The sequence below is a fragment of the Pleurodeles waltl genome, chromosome 4_1, assembly GCF_031143425.1.
Source record: "Pleurodeles waltl isolate 20211129_DDA chromosome 4_1, aPleWal1.hap1.20221129, whole genome shotgun sequence".
Taxonomy (NCBI): domain Eukaryota; kingdom Metazoa; phylum Chordata; class Amphibia; order Caudata; family Salamandridae; genus Pleurodeles; species Pleurodeles waltl.
In genome coordinates, this window is record NC_090442.1 from 426,757,336 (window position 1) to 426,781,361 (window position 24,026).

Genomic DNA, 24,026 nt, shown 5'->3' on the forward strand with positions numbered 1-24,026 from the left:
TGGGATCCATTTAAAGATCTTCTAGAGAAGTCAGAGTGTGTGAAAGCAGGAGGATGGGACTGAGTTGACTTGACGGGTCATGGAGAGCGATGAGTCCAGGATGAAGCAGAGGTTGCATGTATAATTTGTTGGGGTCAGGAGGTGCTGAGGGCCGATAGTCACCAATGGTTTTCCCCAGGCTGATCTGGATGTTCCCATTTGGAAAGGATCTCAGTCTTGTCGGAGTTGAGTTTTAGGCAGCTGTCCTGCATCCAGGTGAGGACTGCTTCCATCCCATTGTGGAAATTCTTCTTGGCAGTAGTGGGGTTTTCAGTCAGTGAGATGATCAGCTGGGAATCGTCGGCGCAGGAGACAATGTTCATCCCATGGTCCCTGACGATGGATGCGATCGGGGCCCTGTAGATGTTGAAGAGTGTGGGGCTCAGGGAGGAGCGCTGTGGAACTTCGCAGCTGATCTACGAAGGTTCTGACAGGTAAGGTGGGAGCTGACTCTCTGTGTTCTGCCAAACAGGAAAGACCGTATCCATTGTAGGGCCTTTCGTGAATGCCGGCTGCGTTGGGCCTGTCACAGAGGGTGCGGTGTGAGACCGATGTTTCACTTTTCACTTCACGGAGGTATTATCTCTCAGTTCACTAATGGTAGAAAGAAATATAAAATCCCACACCCAAGGATACATGCGTAGTTGGGAACTTTTGCACTTCACTAATACACCCCTAGAAAACACCCTACAAGAGTCCTTGGGCCACCTCTTGATACACAACATGGAAGACTCTGCTGCCACTGTGTTCTCCCGCCATAACTCAGTTCCATATTGTAGGTGAGCATGAGCTTGAATACACTGTATTTGAGTGAGCCATTATCAGGAGAACGTTCTGGACAGTCTTGCAAATATGGCAGGAAAGGGAATCTGTCTCATTATGGGTTTTCTCTGCCGGTGATGCTTAGTAATGTCTGTGTGTTGGTCAAGAACATTGAAGTTAGTATAGCTTTTTTTTGTTTTCCATTTAAAAAAAGACAGAAAGCTGCTCATGAGGCACAACGGGAAGCTTAAGTTCGCAGAGAACAATCTGAGACATAAATACATTTACTTCCATTGGTAAATCTGCCAGTCAGCATCAGCCTAGTGATCTGAAAGCTGCTGTGCTGCTATTGACGTAGGCGGAATGAGCTGTGTGCGCACAACCTGGGCAGGAAGGGCCTGACAGACTCCAGACAAGCAAGAAAGCAGTTTCTGTAATCAATTGATTGGAGACAGTGGGGTTCACGGAAGCCACGCTTTCCTTTCCTCTATGATTGCCATCAGCTGTAATCCCTTCTTGCAATTTGTGTCTTCTTCAGTGCGTCGGGTTTGCCAAATTTCAAACTGCACTCAAGAGAGAGTGCATACTGTTTAATGAATTTCTCGGTTTAGCCCGAGAATGCTACTTTGTGTTTACAGTGGTGGAGACATGGCCAGGAGCACTTACAGTCAAACATGCGCTGTAGTGGTGGCCATTTCGGGCTTTCTTTAGGAATGGTAGTGAGGTTAAGCTATATCTTTTCCGTGCATCTCAGAAGCATAAAGTCCCTTGTTTAGCATAGCATTCAAAATGGATATTGCGATAAAGCGGTAATCATGCTACCACATTGATTGGATTTATTAAAAGTTATTTCAGGTATACTGCCTTTTCCCAAAGAGTTTGAAGTAACTATGTATCTAAAACATAAGGTTGAGACAAAAGACTGCAGAAAGGGGAAGGACTGGGAAACAAAACAAATGAATGTTCAGTTTAAGGTTCCTTCTGGTTTGAATTTATATGGGGACAGAAGATGGGAAAAGGAGGAGGAAAAGGTAGAGAAAACGTTTTTAAAAAGAAGAAAGTTATACCTCGAACTGTTTGTTACCAAATTGAGAATAAGATGTATTACCATAAAATTAGACTTTTTTTTACAGTAATAGAAGGTAACTTGTACCAGTCACTTTTCAGCATTTATGTTCGGAGCAGTAACCAATATATCTTTGTAATTCTTGAAGGTCACGGTTTTTCGGCTAAATGAGTACTTTTCTGATTGAATGGTGCATATGACATGACAGAAGTGAATCATACAATTTGCAAAAAAAGGGAAGGGACGATTACATTTTTAATGAGGAATGACAACAAACTATTTTACCTCTGAGACTTTTAATCCTCTTTCATTCAATTAGGTCAACATAAACAAAATACCATGATATTATCTTCAACATACTTGAACACAAAATGTGAGTTAATACTAAAATGGGTGTAAATGCAGTTACATTGGTGGCCATCAAAGTTGTAGTGATCAGGATAATGAATACAACGTTTAAAAATGCTTCTTCACACTTCTGCGCCGTGCGCACCCTGATACAGTGGACCATTACAATGCTACATTACCGTGGGGGTGGGAAGCGCAGAATGTCTACTACCAAATGGGTGGATCTAACATGTTGCCCCCTTAATAGGAGGTATGTGCATTCAACAGACCTGTGCAGGGGAAAAGCAGCAAATATCATTTACTGAAAGTGCTCACACATCCAATGATGCACAGCGACCCTATTATCATGTAATCTGAAACAGATGTTTTGTCTAGCAAACGTCATAAATTGCAGATTGCTCTAAAACATCATTTGTATAGCAGAACCACAAACAGTTTTGCACTTCAGATGGAAAATCGAAATGTGCATGAGGCAGACATTGGTTATGTTTTATTGAGTTGCAGTGCAATTCTTCTGACAATATAGAAGGCAAGCCGTGGGTGGAAACAAAGAAATATTGACCAGACAAATATGTCAAAAGTATCCAGCCACTGAGGAACCTTCCTTGAGTGCCAAATTCAAATTTCTTCTGCTCAGAGCTTACCACAAAAAACAACAGCTATACCAGGACCTCGGTCAACAGCTGCCTGACTTTGTGGCACACTCCTGGGTTACAGGCTGGTTGGTGCCTTACCCCACTGAAGATTTTCGACTTCCATTTTTCAGACTCAGTCCCAGTGTAAAACTTCTCTACAGGTCAAACCTGGTTTCTGTGTCTGACTCAGCTCGATAGCAATCAGCCTCAAATCATGCCTATGTACTGGTCTACTGCGACTAATTGACAAAGGATGGACCTTAATGCTTTTTGACAAAACATCTATTTAAATGTTCAAAAATTCATATCTCCAGTTTCCCTCATTGGATGTTTGTCTATTTGGTGTCATTGCATTAATTAAAATGTAGTTCTCTAAACTGGTTCACGATTTTTCTTGTGTTGCCCTTTTATTACTGTTTTACTACTGCATAAACACTATACACATTTCCTCAAAGTTGAATGTGTCCCCTCTGCAACTTAGCTACCTGGAGTTTGAGCTCGGATTAATTTAGTGGTTCATTCTGACCAAAGATTGTGTTTATTACTGTACCTGGGTCATCATCCAGCCCCCTCTTCTTCCCCCCTTAATTTATGATCCTATTTCCTGTACTCTGGTTACAATATCATGACTCATTTGGGAATTCCATGCATTAATGCATGTTGACGATTAGGACCTCCTCAGGTAAGCCTTGGGTAAATTCATATACCTGACATTGAACATTTGACAGTCCCACCTACTTCATCATACATACGGGTCCTATATTAAGTGTCTTGTGTTATTCTCACAATACCTTGTAAAATGGCATTTTGTGATATAGTTCCTACAGTAATGACGCCATCACTATGATGAATACGCTGTGCTTTTGAATGTAGCAAAGAATTAACCTCATTTTTTGTGTGCATTTGGTACTTTAGAACAGCACCCTTAAGTAGCCCTCAGATGATGTACAATGGTATACAAAACTTTTAACCTATAAATGGATAAATACCCAAATAAATATACTACAGGTCTAACTATATTTAAATCTATTATTGTGGGGAAACAAATTATATGAAAAATATTGGCATAATAAATGATGATGTTGGTATCATACTTTAAATACTAACCAGCGGTAAAAGTATGACATACATTTAATACGATTTCAATCAAATATACAAACAAAGAAAGTATAAAGTAGCTGAATCACTTACTTCAGACCGGCGTCCTCTGTTCACATAAGTACATACAGGGCTGAAAGCACCGCTACCGCAAATATACAAGTGTGTTCGATTGTAACTCTGGATCACACGCACAAAGTTGCCGCAGCCGTGCTAAGGAGAAGCAAAAATGACAAGTTCTAAATGTATATTGTTTTTGGTTCATTAAACTCAAGGACAGATAAACATTACTTTTCTGATGCACTACTTCGCAATTTTGAAATTATGTATGATAACAAATATCGTTATTTCTTGCAGGTTTTCTTGATACTTCACAACGTTTGTTGGTTAGGTGTGAGATTGGTTTTGATTGTTTAGAATCGTTGTTTAGCCGCGATTTAATGTACTGAGCCGTTTAGCTTTTCTGGTGAAATTTCATACAATGTTGGAAGTTCTACAAAAATATATTTTGTAACTAAATATTGATTGAACGAAGTCAGAAATATGACTTCTTGAAACGATTCCATGACAGACATCAGAAGTTAAAATTACATTTGATATGTTCTGAGTTTTTTAAACATGTTTTCACTGTTTCCTCTTGATTGCAAATATGTTTCATGTGGTACGATGACAAGCAGTTATGAATACACCTCACAAAAATACCTATTTGGGTGACAGTGCACAAGTATGAAACGACTCCAGGAAGCAATTGGCAGAGACAAAGCTACAAAAGCTCTGTTTCCATCTCCTGTGAGCACCATCCACTTCTCTGGACCTATTAAACGTGAGATGTATGGCATGCATTTTCCGCCTAATCTCTGTCCGTTTGCTGTGTATACACATCCTGTCTCCCTCATGCCACCCAAGATCTGCAGAGACTGGGGATTTAATATGTATTTGAGGGGTGTGCTGTGCTGGTGATGCAGATGAAATTGCTGTTCACCCGAAGGGAAAAAACACATCGTGGGAAACGCCATCTTTTAATTTCAAATGAGGTGGATTTTAACGAACGTATCTCTTCGCTCTAGTAAAAAAAAAAAAATTGACGGGGATCTGGAATGTTCTACATACGTTCTCCCTCATAAAACTGATGAATTGCCACACCACTTATAAACCTGCAGCAGGTCCTCACAGGTGTTTCTTCTCCACACGTGCACTTATCTGCTCATCAGTCACTGCCTGATGAGGTGAAGGTCTAAAGCTAAACAGATCGCATATTCCGTCCATCGCACACATTCTCTCCGTTAATGGCACCTGTTTGAAAATACTAAAGGGGCCTTTCGCCCTTTGTTTTAACGAATCTCAAGTATGAGTAATGAGCTGGCAGAAGGAACTTTCTTTGACTCGCGCCTTTTCAGTTTCGTATAAAATGGCGGGGGCTGGGCGCGATCTTTCAACCCTGGGTGTTTTATTATATCATTACCATTTAATTTAGGACGGATGGCGAAGGGGAAGACTGAACGAGGGAATTCATTGGATGCGGACAGGGAGCATGTCAGGATGGTGAAAGGATCACATCTGAGTGTCAATGTGTCCAGGCTGTTAGCTAGATTAACCAAGGTTTGGCTGCAGGTAGGACTTCTTCTTGTAGTATTCCTGGCTTACTCTTGGAATTCAACAGTAAGCCAGAAATACTCTTATTCTTCGAGTTCATCCAGGAGTATGTTACACTATCTCTTTGCCAAATATTCATAAGTGGGCCCAGAATGTATAACCAAATGAAATAACAAAAGCTTCCAGTACCAGAATTTGAAAGTCTTTGTTTAGACAGGCTAGTTTTTCGGTCTGGCTCTTGAGCCAGCTTCAGCTATTTCGCCCGACTATTATTTTTCAAAACATTTATACATAATATGTATACATAGAGGGGCTTTTGGTCATACGTTGGTCTGTTTCATTGTGATCCACATTTTGCTTCCACCCACTGCAGCATACTCATAGGGCAGGGGGCCAACCACATTACTCAATGGATTCCTTCACTCTGAGTGACCGAACAAAGACATAGTTCTCTTTTCATCAGTGACAAGCTGGTTTAAAGTGTGTTTTATTGTATTTATATTCGATAGCAACTGAATTATTGGCTGATTTTCTTGCATTGCTTTTGGTGCCCATTTAGATGGTGATTCGTTTTCCATTTCCTTTTTTAAACTGGTGTAGTTACGTATTTAGGTCACATAGGGCCAGATGTACCAAAGGATTTTACCCATTCTGTGTCTATGAGAAAAAGCATTCGTTCATATGGCCCAAAGTAACATTGCAGCTGACTGCATTTTGAGTGCTTGGTTTGATGTAGATTTATTCTTGTTCACTTCACAAATAATAATTCTAGAATGGACAACCAGGCAACTGAAAAGTGAATCTTTTAAAAATAAATGAGTGATTATTTTTATTTTTTTATGTGGCATTTATTTTCATTAAACAATAAATGTGGACTGATTGGATTTTCCAGTTCTTATTGATTTTGCAAGTAAACCTTCAGGATACAAAATGTCAGGCACACTAAGAACTACATTCTTACCTAAGAAAACCTTTCCTTCATATATTCTGATTTTTGAGAAAAATATTAACAGATGATTATGGCATCAGAATGCATGCTTCTTGGTTACAAGAAAGCACCTTTGCAGTTAGACCACACTCCTACAAAAATAGGGATAACACAATGCAAATTGTGAATGTAATATTTGAAAAACAATTAGGACTACCTTTGCTTTATGTTTTGTTAGCTGAACACGGAACCAGCAAAACACCTACACATTAAAGGAAATAGAAAGAGCTTGTAGGACCGCTCCCCGGTGCTGAAAATTTAGGCCCAGATTTAAGAGGGCCTAGCACCTCCTTATGCCACTTTAGCACCATTTTTGTAATGCTAATGTCAGCCAAAGAGGACAAAATCGCTGTGCCAGCTTTGCAAAGTCACGCAATGCATGCATTGCCCCACTTTGTAAACTTTTGCGCCATATTATGCCTGTGCCAGGCATAATGTATGCAAGGGGGTGCTCCCCAATTAGAGGAGCTGAAAAAATGACTCTAAAGAAATCTTGCACCATTTTTGGGGCATTTTTAATGCCTTTTCAGAGCAGGCGCTAAAAGGGGGTACACCATTGGTTACAATGGGCTCCTATGTACTGTTCAGGGTTAGCACCAAACTTTTGGCAATAGCGTAAAAAATTACAGCACTATTGCCCCCTACCCTGCGCCATGGTGCGATATATTTTCAATATGCCTCACACATGGTAGCGCAAGGGGGGTGCAAGGAAAGTAGCACTCCACTAGGTGCAGCACCACTTTTCTTAAATTTGCCCCTTAATGTTTTATTCTTCAACCACTTCTCACGATGTAATTTACTTTCACTCCTTCCACTCTCTCACTCTCCACACATCATGTGCAAGTGCCATTAGTAATACTGGTTGCTAAGCAATGTTGTGTTTTGCTCACTTCCTTTCTGGTAGAGCCAGCCTTCTTAATGATCCCTTTCCCAATTGTCTGAGGTCCCGGTGAACACATTGACTTATAAACAGCCCAAACAGCCCACATATGTTGACTTTTATTCGGGCACTACTGCACTTTGACTAGCGTTGTGTTAGATTCAGGAGGAAACTATTACATTATTCTTCCATTATTTAACCCTTTCTAAATCTTACAATTTTGTAAATGGATATTAATTTTGCTGAGCCCACTCTTCTTTCTTTGAAATGCAGGATGTCTATAGTTTACACATCCACAGAAATGTATGGACACTATCGTTGCTCACTGCATATATATTCAAAGAAGCACTTGTGAGTTTAAGCATATGAAAGGACACAGAAATATAAATTTGAAATAATCTCCATAATCCATTTCAAGCACAGCACACACTGTAGGAGCACAAAGTGCATGGGCACAGCAGAGAATGTAGCAGGAGAGCACAGAGTGCTGGAACTCAGCAGAGACTGCTACAGCAAAATAGAGACTGGTGCAACATGGCACAGTAAGCAGGAGCCCAGCACAGACTGCCGGATACATCACACAAAATGCAGGCCCTTGGCCCAGACTGCAGAAGCATAGCTGAGACTGGAGTGGCAAAAATAGACTGATGGACAACAGCAGAGACTGCTGGAGCAAAGCAGAGAATAGGAGCGTAGGACATTTGGCAGGAGTATAACAGAGACTACAAGTGTATGACGCCGGAGTTCGAAGCATAACTCAGATTGAAGGGGTACAGTAGAGACTGTAGGAGCAGAGCAGTGCAGATAAAAACACCATGGCCTGATGGAGCACTGCAGAGACCGAAGAACACTATGACTGCATTGACACATTGAGAATGCAAGAAACCAGCACCGATTGGAGGAGCAGAGCACAGACTGAAGAAGCACAGCAAAGCATAGGACTTCAGGGGCAGTTCATCTCAGAGACGTCTGTAAAAGACGTCAATATCACAGCAATAGAGCCAATATTCAGCAGCAGTTATTTTTACTCAGTATGCCCCATGTTTGCTCTTCAAACCCTTTGCCCTCTGTTTGCCCTTTTTATGCCTTTTCGTCATTTTTAGGTCTAGGTAGAGACAGTTTTAGCTCTCCTAATGCAAAGAACTGGGAAATCCAATAGATCTGGCTTGTAACTGCAAGTGGTAATTTATTAATGCATTCACCTGTCCATACACTCAATCACTCATTCCTGCACTGTTACTCATCTTCACATTCATGTTACCTTTCATTCGCCCATTGACTCAATCTTGCATTCGCTGACTATCTGTTCCACAATCCACGCAGACAAAGCACAAAGAACACAATGCACGCTATAATAAGTGCCTAAGCTTAACAAAGCTGAACAAAGACAACCAACGCAGTCAAATGGTGATCAAGAGTAGGTTAATAAATAACAAACCAGAGGTTAAAAAGAGGGGGCACAGGAAAACTTGGAAAGTGGAACCAAGCAAAACTGTTCAATAATGTGACCTGAGCATTGTGGAAAATAAGACAAGCATTGTGGGCTGCTTATAATGAGAAGTCCTAGAGCTTCTCATTTGCAGGGTTCACTGGCAATGACTTTGCAAAATATGCATTCTGCTTTCTGTGAGCTATTGTGAAAATCATGTATTAATGCTAATAGGCCTTTAAGGGAGGATTTCTTTACAGTGAGTTAAATAATGTAGTGTAGAAAGGTATTCTGTTACATGGAACCTGAGCTATTACCATGGTAAACTAGGCATTTGCGATTGGTTAGCCCTTATGACAAACCCTGGGGGGGATAGATTTGTGCTCTGGGAGTCCCTGCTATTCTGTTTCAGGGTAGTTCTATACTGTTTTGTCAGCTCTAATTTTGTACACATTTGTAATTTTATGAATGTATGTTGATGGGTGTTTTTTGACAAAGCTTGTGCTCAATAGAGAAGTTCTGAGATATTTAACTTACCAAGTTAATGATAAAGGCTATACGCTTGATAGGTTCTTTGGGTAACGTTATGTCCAATGTCATAGGTCTGATCTGTTTATTATGAAAATGTATGCCAAAGTCAGTAGACCTGTCCAAATCATTGTTAAAAATGTATATTAAAGCCAATAGGCCTTTACTGGTGGATTATTATTACACTTTATTGAAGCCTGTAGGTAGGTATTGTCTTACATGGATTTACCTACATATATTACTGTAATTGAACAGGGGTTTGGCGTTTCTTACTTTTCTGACAAAACTCTGGGGTAGAAGATTTACATTGTAAAGATCCATGTTAGGCCCTCTTAAGAGGGGCTATATTTTGTTTTGCCAATCTAATTGTTTTACATATTCCTAATGTTATGGTTGTATATTTGATTATTTGATTTTTTTTAAATGATTTATTTATACTTTTACGTATACATCAATTCAAATTCCAGCTAGCAACAGTTATGACATTGTTGGTTACATACATGCAATACATTGGATCTTTGTAAACAGTCTCACATTGATAGACCATGCCCATTTCACGGGACCAATAATTACAGCATATTACAGTAGCAACATCGAATCAGTATCCCTGGCATCCCGGATTAATAGTGTGTGCTGAAAATTCACGTTAATCGTAAACCTGCAACCTACCACGTTGCAAACGGTTGATTCGTATGACTTATGCATATCACTCTTTCTCATCTATTCTCCCTCTGTTTCACCTGTCTATTTTCCAACTAAGTACCTGTGATAAGGTTCGTAGTATTTTTTGGGCCGACTTTTGGGGGAATTAATTAATTCTATGTGTCTGTCTGTGTGTTGCAGTATAACATATCCGAGTGCCTCTCTTTTAAGGTCAGTAGGGCCCACCGTCCCATCTCATAGCTATCCTTTGTTTTGCTAGCAGAATACCCATCGAGACCAGACGTCAGCTTTCCTTCACCACTTCGCTGTTGTATCCTAGGATGGCCAGGAGCGGTGTGCGCTCCAGCCGACCACCCACAATGACCTCCAACTCAGTAAACATGCTCCCCCAAAAGCATTGTATGCCCAGGCAAACCCACGCCATCTGGGGCAATCAGATGTATCACGTAGCCCATATCTGAATAGTCTAAGGGTGTGTAGTATGTCCTGTTAATGATTTTGAAGTGGATGAGCCGGTGCCTTCCATTTAGTGATATGCTTCGTTTCACTGCACAACAGTATCGCCACTGTGTGTCCCTGAACTGTGTCCCTGTGTCTCTTTGCCATTCCACTCTAGCTTTCGTTAACCCCATTCCTCGAGCTTCCTGTAAACTGTGGGCCATATTTATGAGGGAGTTGCGTCGCTCTTGCACCACACAGTTGGATGCATGTGCAAAGAACTCCAAAATTTGATTTTTCAAGCCACACCACAAGGCCACCTTGATAAATCAAGAGTAACGCAACACAGAGGAAATTGCTGCATGACTCCCCACCAGGGAGATGTTACATGGGAGTTGCAATGGATTTTGACTCATTCCCAGGTTTTCCAAAAGTGAGAGAGCCAACAGTGCCTCACATGTTTATTTTGCCTTGTTTTTTCCACCTTCTATGTGGGCTGCATTCAGAATGCATGGAAAAAGGAAAATGCCTCAGAGGATTGTTTTTGTGCAGGAAGTTGCCCGTTCCAGCACAAGAAAAATCCTACTTACAGTTCAGGCACCCTTTCACCATGGTGAAATGGCACCGCCGTAGGGAAAAGCTAGCAATGTAATCTATTCTTTAAAATACAGCACATACCTGTCACGCAGTGGAGCAAGGTGACTTGCTACGCTGTGTGACTTTCTTATAAATATACCCCTGTTTTTTTATTACCAACATATATTTGTAATTCCTCAATCATCCATATCTATTTCAATAGGATTATTTCAGAGGAAAGGATAGAAGACTCTTTGGCATAATGCACCACATGGATAGTATCATCTGCCTGGCAGACTATGTGATTTGAATGGTATGTGCTGCAAACGTGTTATTGGTTCAATCAAAGCTTCACACACATTTCCATTATCTTTTCAGATGTTGTGATACATAATGTCTAAGGGTTTACAGCTTAGTTAAATTTCATTTTGACGATACACCAATAAGGCATTTAGAAAACCAACACCCTTTTTAGCTTATGTTTGGCTGAACTCCAGGTGCTCTGAGGCAGAGGCCAAATTTTCTACATTTAATGTTTTTTGTACTTACTGTAGGATCTTTGCCAGCCATCTTGCACTCTTCAACTTTGTTGGCTGATGCAGGCCAAAAAACCTGTTGGAAAATATTAGAAATAGCATTTTTATTTATTTTGTCTTCACCTAATATATTCTCTTCACTATTTATACGGTCAGTTGTATTGAATAAACATCACTAACAAATGTGCATAGTCTGAAAGTGTTTTCTTAAACTGATATTATAAAACCGAAAACCTTGGACGCTTGGAAAAATAGAGAGAGATAAATGGGTGGATGGGTTGATGAAGGAAGGGATAGAGAGAGAGAGAGAGGATGGATGATAAATAGGTAGCTAGAAAGAGAGAGAGACAGACAGACAAACAGGCAGATATTGTCAAATTATTTATGTAAATGACACATTTCACCAGACTTTTCTCACGTCTATCCTTTCTCCTTACCTTTGTGTGTTCAGTTGTGATCACAAATGATTGAGTTATACCGTGTCCCCCCTAGGCCACTGTAAACAGAGACTCCCACCACTTCCCGTCTTTCTGGTTTCTTTTACTCAAGTAAATGGCTATTTGTTTGTGTTGAGACTAAGGGCTCGAATCATTATTTGTCGGATGGCCTGTCATTCCACCTGGGAAATTGAATAAATTACCAGAGGACCGTCCACCAAACTTTATAAATGACCGCCAAGCAGGTAGTCATTTACAATGCATTTGGAGGGACCGCCATAACAACGGTTTCCGCCAATGTGTTTCACTGGGTTTCATTACCATAACACTCAGGGAGGTTGAGCATTATTACCTTTTACTCTCTCTCAATGCCAGAATTTTCCTGGCAGTGACGGACAGTAAAAATGGCTATATGTCCACTCATCCTGAGTGGGTGGTGGACATATATCCATTTCTACAACTGCCCCTACTCTGTTGGTTCAGTGGAGAGGTTTGGTTATGGCAGTAATGGATGATCCACCAACATTTAAATCAAGCAAGTGGAGCATTATGTTGGTGTAAGAATAACCTGTTGCCATTGCCATCGCAACAGAGTATTGTTAACACCCACATGTAAATCAGGACATAAGAGTCTCCAACCATCAGCTTATGTTTTCTGGAAAAAAAACAAATGTTCATCTCAATTACACTTAATTTTGGTTTACATTTATTATTTCAAGTTAGCAAAATTCTCTAATTATGTAGGCTGGGTTACATACAAGACAGCCACTTTCAGGCTCCTCGTTGGAGGAGACTGGTCTATGCACTAGTGATTTTATATTTTTAAAGAGGAAAGCCGTCCTCACCTTGAGCTGTCCCTATAGACATTGACTTAATTATTTCAGCAGTTTCAGTGTCAAATAAATAATTCTCAAAATCATCTTGTAGTTCTAGTCAGACTTGGCAAAGGGAGGCCATTTAAGAAGTTCTGTCTGATTACAAAGAGTAGTGATTAGAGAAGAAGGAAGGATATTCTTTCATTATTTCTAACAGGAATGTGGTTTGAAATACCATTATTCCTAACAGGCACATGGTCTGAAATACCTCATTCAGCTATTTCACATTCATAGAGCTTGGAATGTAGGATTCTACTCAGCAAGAAACAAACTATGCAAGTTTTATTTCCAAGGATACATGATAGAAATGTGTATTTTCTGCCCCTAGGATAGAGACAGTGCCATGCATACTGTAACATATGGTTTGAAATTAGGTTATTGATCAAACCTCATTCATTGAAATGCCACAGACCTGGGCAACCTGGCCTGTCTAGAATTGGATCTAGGACTGTGTTCCAATCCCTGCCTAGTATGATTTTTAATTTGTCAAATACAGTTAACAGTCTATAGCGCTTGGTGTGAAATTCAGTTTTAGATCCATTGGGGCATAGAAAGAGGCAGTGATAAGGGGTACCCATTAGAGATAGGTTTGTGAATATATTTTGATCGTACTTGTGGGACCATGCACTCCTAATTTGATAAGACACTCTTTTATGAAAAAGGATGGCTTCTCCATCTTTCTTGTAATACAAGGGATGAGGATGAGCATCATCATTAAAGCATTTGATTCCAGAGGAGAAGATAATGTTACGCACCCAGTCTACCGTCAATTTCCAAATTCAGTTTTTAAATAAGTGTGTCTCCCGTAATAGGACTTCTAGGTACCTAGATGCCATAGGGTTTTCCTTTGTTTGATGTACCCCAAATGACCATTGGCATTCATGGACCATATTGAAAGGCCTCTGCTAGTAGATTTCACAAAAGTGAAGACTGACAGTTATCTTGCTGTGCAGTGTGGAGTCGTACTTTTCTGTGATCGAGCTCAACTGCATTCCTCCTCCTGGAAGGAAGCCAGCTGCTCTCCTCTTTCATTTTCAGTGGTTTGTAGGTGGCTGAAACCAAGGACCAGAAAAGATCTCAGGAGGGTGATAATACTTCAAACCTGTCCATAAGGTATAAGGAGTTATTAGAGTTTGTAACAAAGGCAAAAGACAGGGATGAAAAAATTTAAAAAAGGACAACAGAAATGCACCAAAGTGCTTTAACTCTGGGAGCTTAGGCTACGCTTGATGAGTACTGTAGGTCTGGTCAAATAACAGCAGTGCAGAACTTACACGCACCACATTATCCTGATGCTTAGTGTAAGCAGAAAGGAGTGTTAGTTAATTCTTTAGTGTTAAACCTCACTTTTTCCTGTCTTCAGAATGAGCATCTTCTAGAGCTCGGTCCCTCATCACATCACTGCAATGCAGGAACAAGGATTTGGAGGACCTTGAATGAAAACAGTGGTTCCATTTCAAGGCTGTGAATCTATAATTCTGTTACCATGCAATAGTTAATATGGCCAACATCGATCCATTGAAGCTCAACTGGAGTCTTAAAGACACATGCTAGTTCTTCATGGTCATAGAAATCTTTGGATTTACCATTAATGGTAATGAGCATGATGACAGGCCCTAGTGAACCATATCTCATATCTTTCTTTTTGAGTATGAGATGCATTACAAGAACATTTATTTCTTGGGAAAAGTCAACCACAGATAACACTATCGGCCTTATTATGATCCTTGTGGTCTAATGACTGCCAGTGTTGCAGTGGCAGTCGGACCGCAGCCAACATTACGACCACAGCAGTAGCTTTGCAGTCAGACTGCCAGCACTGTGAGTTTTCGTCCACAGGATGGACTGGCGGTGCTCGTAATCCGCCAGGACAGCACTGCAAGCAACGCCTCGCTAGGGATTAACACCCTCCTCTCCAGAAGCGGTTTCATGGTGGTAATCCCCCCATGAAAAGGCTGGCAGAGACGGGGTGCAAGGAGCCCCCGCAGGGGCCACTGCACTGCACATTCACTTGACAGATTGAAGATACATTTCTTTCTAGAAAATACAGATCCCTGAAGAGGTTGTACACAATGTCAGTAGAACAGGTAATGAGACTTACTTTATCAAGCCAGAAAGAAAGAAATGGCTGTGAGGAAGTGAACCAGGAAGTAGTGTGCTGATCAGGCCCAAGTGAAAAATAAAAAATACTGCAAGGTGCCACAGGACTGTGAACATCCCATTTCAACATAGTCAATGATAGCACTGGAGGATGAGGCATGTATATACAGGTCTGCCTTAGTGTTCCCTTGTCAGAGGTTTCAGCCCGTCATTGATGATTGTGCTATGGGTACTGTAGTGGGTTGGAGTCTCGGTCCAGACTTTATTTGTCTTCTGCCTTCCCTGGTTGGGAACTTCAAATGAGCATGTGGAGGCACCTTCGACCAGCAGACATGGCAGCACCAGAACCTCTCACCTGCAGGTGAGAGCGTGCGGTGGAGGTGACGTGATAAGGAGTGAAATGGCAGTGGTAGATACACTACTGGGACCACTAATTAGCTAAAAATACAGAGATCACTTATTCTGGTGTGAGGACGGACTCTAGCCTGAGGACAGGGAGGTTCCACTTTAGCTCTGGTGGAAGCTTTGGATAAATAAGACATGATGTTATAATCAGCTGTAGAAAGCAACAGCTCAGTGGGTCTCTCATGCAAGTCATTCAACTTCCATGCAGTCAGGTTCCATCTATTCCAACTCCACTTCTAGCAATTTAGTAGAGGAATGGCCACAGTGATTGAGACAGTGATAATAAAACAGTGGTCAGTTCTTTTAATGGAGATTAAAGTTATGGGCGTTCACAATTAATGGTGTTGTGAATGTGATGTGATTTACACGATTCGCCTCTTGGATTGAATGTATACATTCGAAATTTCTAGACTGTTTACTACGAATTAATATATTTAGTGAAGGGGGATATTTTAGTCCTTCTAAAAATGTTGCTTATTATTGAGTAAAAAGACTTTTATTAGGAGGTAATATCTTTTGTGCGGCTAGCCTTTGCACAGATTTGTATTATGCTTTATTGGTATTTGCTCTACCCTTAGTACACTCTTTTGTCACAAACCATTTAAAGAGAACTACCCTTCCACTACTAGGCACAAGTGCTGCACCTGCATTCATAGCATTAAAAAAAAAATGTTGGTGATCAGTGGCATTCGAGGACTGCTCATTGTTCACACACATCCCACAGAGATTTCTTTCAAGATTCCAGCAGGGCTGCATACCAGACAGTTGAATCACAAGATGGGAAGACTGATAGAATCTTTCATAGTTTAATTTTTAACGGATACTTCACGTCTTACCTATTTACCCTGAAACTTAAAGGTAAACTCCCAATTCCTTGGCCACTGTTATGAGTTTTACATTTATTTTTTATTTATTTTCGGAGGAATATTTTGGCAGAACCACTCTAAGCTCTAGGATTAATGTGGTTATGTGACTTTTTGCACATTGGGGCAGATGTACCAAGAAGGCATTTTGCGAGTCGGAAATAGCGATTTTTAATCGCTATTTCTGATTCGAAAAAAATGCAGTGTCTCACATTTGCGATTCGGTAATAGCGATTTCTTAAAAATCGCAAACGCTATTACCGAATCACAAATTGCGATACCGGCCCCATTCGCACCTATGGGCCTGTTATCTGCGAATTTTTTGCATTTCCTAAATTGCGATTTCTGAAGTGGAAATCGCAATTTCAGAAATGCAAAACCCCAGGGTGCTGGGGGTCTAAGGCCCCCTCTGCTGCACCCCAAAATAATTTTTTTACAACATGTAAGGTGCACACATGCCAAAAGGGCATGTGTGCTTTAGATGTAAATTTTAAAAATGCATTTTAAATGCATTTTTAAAATTTGCACATGGTTACAACCAGGTTCAACCTGGTGGCAAATAGCGATTCCTAAATGCCCAATTCGCATTTAGGAATTGCTTCTTACATGTCCTTTAGAAATTGCAGTTAAGGAATTCTTATTTGTGATTTCTTATTTAGAGTCGCAAGTTGCGACTCTCTATACAGGGTCGCAATTTTAAAGAATCGCTATTTTTGCGATTCCTTAAAATTGCTTTCAGAATGCCTTTAATACATTCTGAAATGGCTTTTTGCATTCGCAAACGGGCATTCGCACCGTTTGCGAATGCAAAACGCTTTCATACATCTAGCCCTTTCTTCCTTAGTCCCTTTTACAAAAATATCATCTGTACAAAATAGATTCTAATACTATAAAGACACACAAGTCTGACTGCAGGATTTGCAAGCTGCCAGAAGCATTAGACCATGCATTCGAACGTTTCTTGTTGATGTTACTCCTGGTAAAAGAACCTCGTCCCAGTTTTTCTCCTGGGGATGCATCATCCACAGGAATAAATATTTACCACTTTCACACTGTTTGGAGAATGTCATCGTTCTCCTGGAGCATAAAAAACAGAAATTTACATACATTTTAAAAACTATTTTTGATATCCCCAGAACTGGAACCTAGTCACAAGAGCTATAAACCTTTCTACAGACACTTCAATAAACCAGCTATAACAAAAGAACATTAGATCAAAATACAGCTTAAACAAAGGCACATTAGCAATAGTTATTCTCGAAGATGTAATCTGAACTGGTAGTTCTGCAAGTCTTTTCTGAAGGACAGAAAATTTAATTTGAGTGATATGTCTATCGCAGGTGAATGGCATGAATGTGCTGATAACTGATGTCAACACTCTATAAACAGGACAATTATTATTTTTAAACAAAACTATGATGTTGTGAGGCTACAATCGGCGCCCAAATTACTTTTGGTTATAAATGATATACAGACCGCTGAAAATAACTAAAACTCCTTCAAAAGTCAAACAGTGTTGCTGCTTAAATCTTTAATAGGATTAAATGCATGTCCCCTACTTATTGCTGTTTTACAAGATACGTGAGAGCTTCCACTCATGTTTGCCTTTTGTGTTACACAAGTTAAAAAGAGGCATCTGGAATTCTCCAAAAATTCAGTCATCATTAATTAAAGTAAGATCCTGCACATGACTATTAGGACTGCTCACCAAGCACACATTTTAAAACTGCGGATTATTATGGCCTCTGCAGAATGCTTTCAAGAGAACATTTTAAAGTAGGCAATGATTTCGAAAAACTAGCGTTTTTCTATTTTTGTTTATATATATTAGTATGTGTTAAAGTCGCTTTCTTTTTGTAAAGTGTCAAGATCGTATTTCAAGCGCAGTAGGGTCTACAGACAGTTCTAACAGTAAACACTCGTTCTCAGAGGAGAGTACCTATATTTTAGGCAAATTGTCCGATGCTTGAATCATAAGCTGGGTGGTGCCTCCTCGTGAATTCTCTTGTATCTACTTACATGGATCCTGAGTTTCATTGCCTTTCCTATCTTTCTGCTTTCCTGCCTTGCACTCCCCAGATCATGTTCACATTTAGCTTTAGTGTGAAATTTGGAAATCCATTCCTCCTCTGAATGCTTCTAATTCAAACAAAACCTTTTGTTTGTTAGACATGCACATGGTTACAATCTAACTTGTCCAGTGCAGCTGATAATGTGAAATAAAAGCTGGAAAACTAAAGCTATACATATGTTACAATTTATCAGATAATTTCCCTTTCAAGTGGGAAGGGTGTGTGCTAGAACAGGAACACACACTGCTGTGGTTTTCCTGTTGAGCGAGTGGCATGTTCAATAACAAATAAAAACAAAGGGAGGTCACAAGTAGGAAATCAATTCGCCCATTATTGTGTAAAGTGTGGTACCCCCGATATGGCAAAAGAGGAAGGGATGTACCTTCCAAAAATGCATACATTAAGCAATAAGTGGGTCCCTGCTGCACATCTAATATTACTACTAAAATATTTTGACATGTTGATACCAGCCAGTGAGATACTGATACTGCAACGTGTGTTATTTTCCCATGTTACTATTAATGGCTAATCTCGTGTTGTAGAGATCAAAATGAGGTCAAACATGCGGTATCTGGCTATTTCATATTTTGCCTTTTTAGGGCCTCTTTTCTTCATACACATTTCACTAAGTTTTCCAGTATAATGTTGATTTCGGTGCAAACTTCCATTTGCATTGCCTGAACACTCTTATTTAGTCAAAACAAAAAAGAGGCTGGCGGACTCTCTTGTAAGGTCAGTTGGAAAGATTATTCCCAAATCTTTGTTATATCCTCTCCTTTGAAGATGGTCGGCTTAAGGAAGCTTCATTCTCCTTGCTCCAAGTTTTTTTAAGGAGTTTTTTTTCTCCTAAAAAAGGACATGACCCCTCACTCACACTGGGTGACACGCTTCATCATCAGGGCTTGTTCATCAACATCTTATTAGTGCAAGGTGGGTTAATCCTGAGCTCTTTCGAAAAGTATAATCCTACAGACTGACGTATGATGAGGGCAGTGTGTGTTATACTTTTCCATTACATTGTTTCTAATACTACAGCAGCATTCTGACATAGCCAAATGCAAATTGAGCACACTGCCCTTGATTGGGGATACTTCTTTCCCTGTAAACGTTCACACCATTGTGCACATACTTTACACCAAATTCTGGAGATGCATTGGGTTGTGTCAGAAAGATACTGTGTTAACGAAAAAGTGTATTGGAAAAGTGTAAATGAGATTGTAAGTGAAGTGTGACTGGCGCATTGATGACGTGAAATGAACATAAACCGAATTGCAAAGAAAATTACAGATCCTTAGATGTATGCAATCTGCACCTTAAGAAGGATGCTTGGGCAATTTTGGTCTATTTTGGGTGCACCCTTGGTCAAAAATAATTACTGATACCCCTTATTTTAACAAGATAGCTCTATAGTGCTACACATGTTGCTGTCTCAATGTATCAAATCCATCGACACAAATACTGTTGGCCTTGAGAGTAAATACATTTCTGTATAACAAAACATATATATCCATTACATAATGCTAATGTTTAGAACAAACCTCAATGTAACTTTGTGTATTTATATCTTGCCCGTGGGGGACATTTCAGGTTAATCTCATAGATGGTTCTTTTCAATGTTCCATTCATTAACGTGAAATTCTCTTACATATCTACAGATTATCTGTAGCACAGATATACTCACGTAGTTTGTGCATAGAAAATAATGAAAGCATGGGTATTTAAAAAGCCCGCAATCCTGATGGTCTCCTCTTCAGTTTCCCGATTAAGTAGGTTTTGGTATGATTCATGCTCCTCAATGAAAATTAGTGAGAGTGAAACCTCCTCAAAACATGTTGCAAATTGGATTGCCTCAGAACCCTCCTACTTTGATCAGGAAGGGAATTGAATGACAGAGAAATGTGTTTATTTTTCCCAAAATCACATTAATTGTTTAACCGGAAAACACAGGGCTGAAAAAGAGGTCAGACTAGTAGCCTCTACCAAACATCTCCCTCATGGCATGGAAGTATTGAGGTGTGAATATGGTCCAAAATATGACCATCAAAGGATAGCCACTGTGATTCAGATATATAGGGGTGTTCAAGGGGTTTCTATTCTCACTGAATCAGGACAAAGGAATACACATTTGGAATGAATCAGAGTGACACCACTTATTTGCATGTTTCTTATTTTATCTAGGACTCAAAACAGTGGCACTTAAGTGTTGAGAGTATTAGGCTTGCAGCTGGCAACTATCATGATGAAACCCATATTTCCTTCAAATTGAAGGATTGGCAGTTCAATAATCTTGCACTCTGGAAGCACTTGCTTTGAACTTACACTCAGAGAATCTTGGCTTATGTTATTTATATTCAAGGACAGAATGTGGTCTTTGCTGCCAACATAGATACGGTCTTGATCTTCATCCATCAATAATATCCTGTAGTCCAAGGGGTTTTGGGATATGCTGTAAAATTCAGAAGTCCTTGTTTCCTTGAGCTCTGGAAAAGGAAACACATACATTTAGCATGCTCCTCTCATTAATTAACTTGATAAGTAGAATGCAAAACACAAATGGCTGCTGAATATGCAACAGCACACAGATGTGATAACTGTAACAATATAACTGACGAGCATTGCTTAAATTTGCCATTTGAAAAACAACTTTTGAATTTAGGAAACACATTACAAAACTACAACAAAATGATTAAAGTGTTTACATTCTGCTGTGATACAGCTCTGATTCAGACTAAACAAATTGTGTAGTGTCAATACCAAAGTACAAGAGCTCTAAATAAAATCAGCATGTACCTTCATGGAAGGACAGTCCGCTTTGGTACTGAAGTGAACACCATAGTCTAGGAGATAGGACAGAGATTGTATTGACCACAAGCTTTTCCATGCCATTAGGTTTTTGGCTTGGAAATGCCTGCTTCCACCTCTAAGAGCATGCACATCTAAAACCCACATATGTTTTCCTCATGTTTCCACAGGGATCAATGGAATACTTTGAATACAGGTCTGACAAATTGGGAATGTCAAAAATGCAAAGGAAAGGGAGAAAAGAATCATTAATTGTCCTCAATAATAACTAAGAAGAGACTATTTAAAATGATTCCTGTTTCCTGCGCTTTCAGTCAGAGTGAAAAGATATGAACATTGAGTAACCAGACTCTAAGACTTCACATAGAACAGCTCCATTATATAAAGAGTTCAGGATGCATCACATTCTGTTGTGTCAGTCTTGTGTCTGTCACATTTTGGCCACTTCTTTACTGATAAATGTGGCAGGGGGCATTAGGATTACCGACCGATTATTTGACCAGTTTTGCCTATCCAAGTAAGAGATTGCGAACTCTCCTGAACAGACTTCCTCCTTATGGGGGATTTGCACCTCAGTTAGGGAATACACTTTCTATACTAACCGATTATGGTCTTAAAAGTACACTCTCCAAAGAGGTGCAATTACAGGTAGTTCACAAAGTGCAAAAGTTGTTGAAAATCACATTTTTTGCCTAGGTGAAAGGAATTTGACAGTAAATAATACATCCATTGATTTTATTACATTGAACAAATAGGACTGTTTTAATGCTTCTAGTACTTTCTACCATGAATTATATCACAGAACACAACATGTATACTAAAGCAATTGAAATTTATTGCAAACAAGAAAATAAAGTTTGACAGTGAACAAGTAGGGAAGAGATGTTACTGTCGAGAAATTAGCATAGTGTTATGGTTGCTTGCTGAATTCAAGATCGTCAATTATAGCAACTATTTAAAATTGGGTAGTTCATACTTTAGTTAATAATGCTAAATGCACAGGATACATATTATAACCTTACAGATATTCACTGGCTTAGCACAAAAGTTGTCTGTGTGTAGTGTCAGCTTATTTGGATAGCTACAGCAATATCTAATTTATGAGAAATAAATTCAACATTTATTGTAGTTCTAATGTCTTAATGTGGGTGGAAAATGCCACTGCGGCTCAGGATTCAGAATATTGATTTAGTATGTGGGATCAGTATTTTGAGATCACAGGGCCATCTCAATTCACCCTCATTAAAATTAGGCCAGTCACCAGTGATGACAGGCTGCAGCTCCTTCTGTTGGTGGTTTACCACTGGCAGAAGTCTCACATGTCGGTGATGTGCATGCCGTAATGAGATAGAAGCTTTCACCTTGGTAGGGCACCTACCACTAAGTGGATGTTTCTGTAACTGGGCAGCTGGGATCTTATGATGACTTTGGTGCTCGTCTAACACAATTGTGTGATTATTGGCAAACCACTTAATCTTCCTTTGCCTCCAATTGTAAAAGAAGATGTAATACAAAAATGTAAAACCGCGTCTACTGTACACAATGTTAAATTGTCTCCAAGACATCCCATTGATTTACCAACACATACAAATATACAAGTGCATTCCTTACATAATGTTCATTTCCATTCCACAGTGTAATATATGTACAGCAAAATATTTCTGCTTGTTACTTTAGAGTGGAAATATGTATGTAATTTTAATTTATAGAGTCATGCATAGGTTTTATGGTTTTATCCTTTGTATTGTTCAATCTGCGATTGTGTACTTGAACATTCATTATACCTTCAACCAGAAATCCATCTGAAAATTAAAAACTCCAGCCTAAATCTAGGGCAAAGGCGGAGATACAGAAGTGTGTGGCATTTCAGTTATTGGGGAATGTCTGAACTTGAAGTGACCCTTCAAAATATCTCGCTTCCTGAAGCACTGAAGTTATTTGTCACCAGTGTTTCTTATTCTTACTAAATCGGTGTATAATGGAATTACACATTAATACAGTATTTCTCCAAGCTTTGTATTGTTGAGAAATTGAAAACATTTCATAGCAGTTCCTTGAAAGCAGCCTGAAATGTGTCTCGTGCTGTAGTAACACATTGCTTGCAGGATTATGGTTGTCTCTGCACAAAGAACCGACTGTGGGAAGTGCGAGGAACAGTAGAGAAGTGTTAATATAGCTGCAAATTGAGAAGCCGATTCAATACCAGTTTTCTCCACAGATCCTGGCCCCACCCCCTGGCCTTTGTCAGCCTGCAGGATCAACAGCTCCATGGTGTGAAAGCTGTTTCAGTGGAGGTTTACATTGTATACATCTGAGTACCCCCTTACAGTGGACTGAAGAAACCCTTTTATTGCCTTCCAAAGTTTAAATAAAAGGTCCTTAAGTTACCACATTTCCTGCTGCTTGGAAAAGGGTCCCGTCAGAAGTTTTCATGCTGTCTTGTGGCTTTTCAAGCATCAGACAAAACTTTTTCTGCTTAGTTTTACTAGAAAGGCATTACTTTAGCCAAATATGTCACTACTTACACGATGCTTCTCTAAAATATTTTACAGCGCTTTTAAGCCTATTCATGCCTGTCTGTCATTCAAATGCCCAAAAATGCAGACAGAATTACAGTAGTCCCAATGTCGCACTACAGAATGATTTGCAGAAAAGAAAGGTACATGTCCAATAAAAACATATGCTTTCTATTCTAGCCATCCGCGCACTTTATGTCAGATCAGTAAATTTAGTATATTTTGCTACGTGATATTTTACAGACATTGCAGTTGGTGTTACCAATCATGCGCAATGTTTTCTGCTGGACTTACAGTAGTGACAGGAACATGATACATCACATGAAATAAAGCGATCTAGCCAGCTGACCCCTCCTACATGTAGGTCAAGAATGTGA

At 39.7% G+C, this 24,026-nt stretch overlaps 1 protein-coding gene across 2 annotated transcripts in view; it reads right to left on the reverse strand.

The window, feature by feature from the left end:
• SEMA3C (semaphorin 3C) overlaps positions 1-24,026 on the reverse strand; it is a 480,273-nt gene that overhangs the window by 236,130 nt on the left and 220,117 nt on the right. For both annotated transcript variants that reach the window (XR_011202287.1, XM_069228681.1), the window contains exons 3-5: positions 20,651-20,811; positions 11,593-11,655; positions 4,042-4,161 (exon numbers count right to left, since the gene is read on the reverse strand). Coding sequence is in view for 1 of the 2 variants with exons in the window: in XM_069228681.1 (XP_069084782.1) it covers positions 4,042-4,161; positions 11,593-11,655; positions 20,651-20,811 (344 nt within the window). In the remaining variant the exon portion in view is untranslated. The remainder of the gene's footprint in view (positions 1-4,041; positions 4,162-11,592; positions 11,656-20,650; positions 20,812-24,026) is intronic.